The sequence below is a fragment of the Cherax quadricarinatus genome, unplaced genomic scaffold (assembly GCF_038502225.1).
Source record: "Cherax quadricarinatus isolate ZL_2023a unplaced genomic scaffold, ASM3850222v1 Contig2091, whole genome shotgun sequence".
Lineage (NCBI taxonomy): Eukaryota > Metazoa > Arthropoda > Malacostraca > Decapoda > Parastacidae > Cherax > Cherax quadricarinatus.
Genome location: NW_027197117.1, coordinates 24442 through 27865, shown reverse-complemented (window position 1 = coordinate 27865; position 3424 = coordinate 24442). Strand labels below are relative to the sequence as shown.

The 3424-nt window shown below is 38.8% G+C and overlaps 1 protein-coding gene across 1 annotated transcript; it reads left to right on the top strand.

Annotated features, from left to right (window-relative positions):
• Positions 1 to 1105: 1105 nt before the first annotated feature.
• Positions 1106 to 2076, top strand: LOC128691339 (probable caffeoyl-CoA O-methyltransferase 2; the record flags this gene model as incomplete). The annotated part of the gene is made up of 1 exon (XM_070081257.1): positions 1106 to 2076. A coding segment is annotated over one exon (372 nt), but the record flags the coding sequence as incomplete, so codon positions are not given.
• Between the last annotated feature and the right edge of the window lie 1348 nt (positions 2077 to 3424).

Genomic DNA, 3424 nt, shown 5'->3' with positions numbered 1-3424 from the left:
TAACATTTGAATTACATTATATGTGTAGTGCATAAAGACACAAAACCCTGACTTTGAATAATAACTTTGATATTGACTTATTAAACTTCTGGGTTAATTCTTATGATGTCTTTCTCTTCTAATTAATTTGTTTGAATTCTTATTATTATTGTAATCAATGTTATCCTCAAGCTTTATGGAAATAAGTCTTATGTACATATGAGACTTTCATAAGTTATGTAAATGTTGGAAAACATTAGTTAGGTATGTATAATGTTGTCTAAAGGATATGAATTTATCCTAGCAAACTCGGCAGGATTTATTGTTGTGCTGAGTAGTTTCAGAAGATTGTTTATTGTGTATCAATATTCAACCATGTTAGATATCAGATATTAATATTTATACATAGATATTTAAAAAAAATAAGTTGTAATAAACTCATAAAACAAAAAATATATATAAAATTGTATGTGGAGTTTGTAGTAAGACTGGGCTAACTAATTTGATGTTTTATATATATTTGTATGTATTCTAGAGAAAATTGTGTAGGATGAGAGTATCTGAATGATAGTAAGAATAATAACAACACACCGGCCGTATCCCACCGAGGCGGGGTGGCAGGGTGGCCCAAAAGGAAAAATTAAAGTTTCTCCTTTTACATTTAGTAATATATACAGGGAAAGGGGTTACTAGCCCCTTGCTCCCGGCATTTTAGTCACCTCTTACAACACGCATGGCTTACGGAGGAAGAATTCTGTTCCACTTCCCCATGGAGATAAGAGGAAATAAACAGAAACAAGAACTAGAAAGAAAATAGAAGAAAACCCAGAGGGGTGTGTGTGTATGTATATATGCTTGTATGTGTAGTGTGACCTAAGTGTAAGAAGTAGCAAGACATACCTGAAACCTTGCATGATTATGAGACAGAAAAAACACCATCAATCCTACCATCATGTAAAATTACAGGCTTTCATTTTACACTCACTTGACAAGACGGTAGTACCTCCCTGGGTGGTTGCTGTCTACCAACATACTACCTACAATAATAATAATATCAGTAATATAATAAAATAATAATAATATATGCACTCCCAGTATCACACTCTGAGTTTAAACTTTATTTTTTTTTAACACAGCAAGAAAGTACTGGGAAGAAGCTGGAGTGAGTCACAAGATCCAGCTACACATCGCTGCTGCTGCTGACACACTCCAGAGATTCATAGATGAGGGTCAGGCTGGCACCTTCGACTACGTCTTCATCGACGCTGACAAAGTCAACTACGACCGCTATTTTGAGCAGTGCCTCGTGCTGGTGCGCTCTGGAGGTATCATATCCTTCGACAACACACTGTGGTTTGGTAAAGTGCTTGACCCTGAGGACCAGACGCATGACACTCTGGCAATCAGGAATCTCAATGTGAAACTCAGAGATGACAACCGCATCAACATCTCCTTCCTCAACATCGGCGATGGCTTCACCTTGTGCTTTAAAAAGTAAGGCCTGCAATCACCAACAGTCTGATTGTGCAGAAACCAGGAAGGTAGATCTGACCTCAACCCTTCTCTGTGCTGAACAGTCCTCACAGCTTTAGTGTTTCATGAAACTCTGTACAGTCCATAACATATGATGGCACCATGAGCTACACGAATGACTATGTCATTAATATATTGTTATATTAAATTCTTAATAGTAGCCTTCAGGTCTTTTGACCATTTCAAACCTGAATAATAGGATAGTTTCTAGTTTGGAAACTGTCATAAGATCCATATCAAGTAAATATCTAGATAATGAGGTGATGAAGCAAAAAAAAAAAATTTATTAACACATTGGCCATGTCCACCTAGGCAGGATGACCCTAAAAACAAGAAACACTTTCATCATTCACTCCATCACTGTCTTGCCAGAGGTGCACCTACACTACAGTTCAAAGACTGCAATATATCTCCACACCTCCTGGGTATATACACTGTAAACAAACCATACCACTGTTGGGGTTTGAACCCGCAGTCATAGAGTCTCAAATCTCCAGACCATTGGGTTAGCCACTGGGCCAGCTAGCTTAATAAGATTCATCCAACTAGGTATATTTCTGTACCATAGGAAGGTTAGCATAGGCACCACTGTGACCACAAATGCAAGTTTTTACAGACGAATCTTGCACTAGCATGGCTGTGATGAACTCTAGCTCAAGTCCCCTCAAAGCCGTCAACATGACTCACGAAATCGTAATGACAGCTTTGAGGGGACTTGAGCTAGAGTTCGTCATGGCCATGCTAGCGGGAGATTCATCTGTAAAAACTTGCATTTGTGGTCACAGTGGTGCCTATGTTAACCTTCTTATGGTGCAGAAATATACCTAGTTGGATGAATCTTATTGAAGCTAGCTGGCCCAGTGGCTAACGTGACAGTCTGGAGTTTTGAGACTCTCTGACCGCGGATTTAAACCCCACCTGTGGTATGGTTTGTTTGAATTGTCATTATATCGTGAGTCATATACACAGTACTTCCCATCTCCAGGACCCAAGTCTGGGTAACCAGTTTCTCTGAATCCTTTCATAATGTTACCTTGCTCACTCTCCAACAGCACCTCATGTCATAAAAAGCACTTGTCTCCACTCACTATTATCTAACACACTCACACATGATAACTGGATATTTAAGTTCCTCTCTTCTACCTTTCCTAGAATGAGCCCTACCCTGCCTTCCCTCCACTCTAGATTTATATACCCTCCAAGTAATCCTATTTGGTTCCATTCTCTCTAAATGTCTGTACCTCCTCAACAACCCCTCCTCAGCCATCTGGATAATACTTTTAGTAACTCCGCTCCTTATAATCTCCAAGCTATGAATTCCAGGCATAATGTTCTCAGACACGGCATTATCAGTCTCCTTGACGTATCATTCACAACCCATGTTTCACACCCATATAAAAATATTGGTACCACTATACCCTCATTCACTTTTCTTTTTGCCTTCATGGATTACGTTCTTAGTCTCCACCGACTCCTCAATGCACCACTCACCATTTTTTTTTTTTTTTTTTTTTTGGTCAGTTCTATGGTTCTCCTTGTCTTTCATAGATAAATCTGCTGACACGTCCACTCCCAAGTATCTGAACACATTCATTCCCTCTACTCCCTCCAATCTGATATCCAATCATTCATCAGCTAAATTTGTTTCCCTAATCACCTTGATCTTTCCAATGTCTGATTTTAATTTCCCTTCCAAATTCTTTCACCAAACTTTGCAACTTCTCTTCAAAATCTCCCATCAGCAAAAAAAACTGTGAAAACTTCCACTTAGTGCTAGATTATCTTCCAATCCCACACCTCTCCCCTACACCCTTGCATTTACTTCTCTTACAACCTCATCAATAAATATATTAAACAACCATGGTGACATCAGACATCCCTATCTAAGACCTACTTTACTGGAAAACAATCT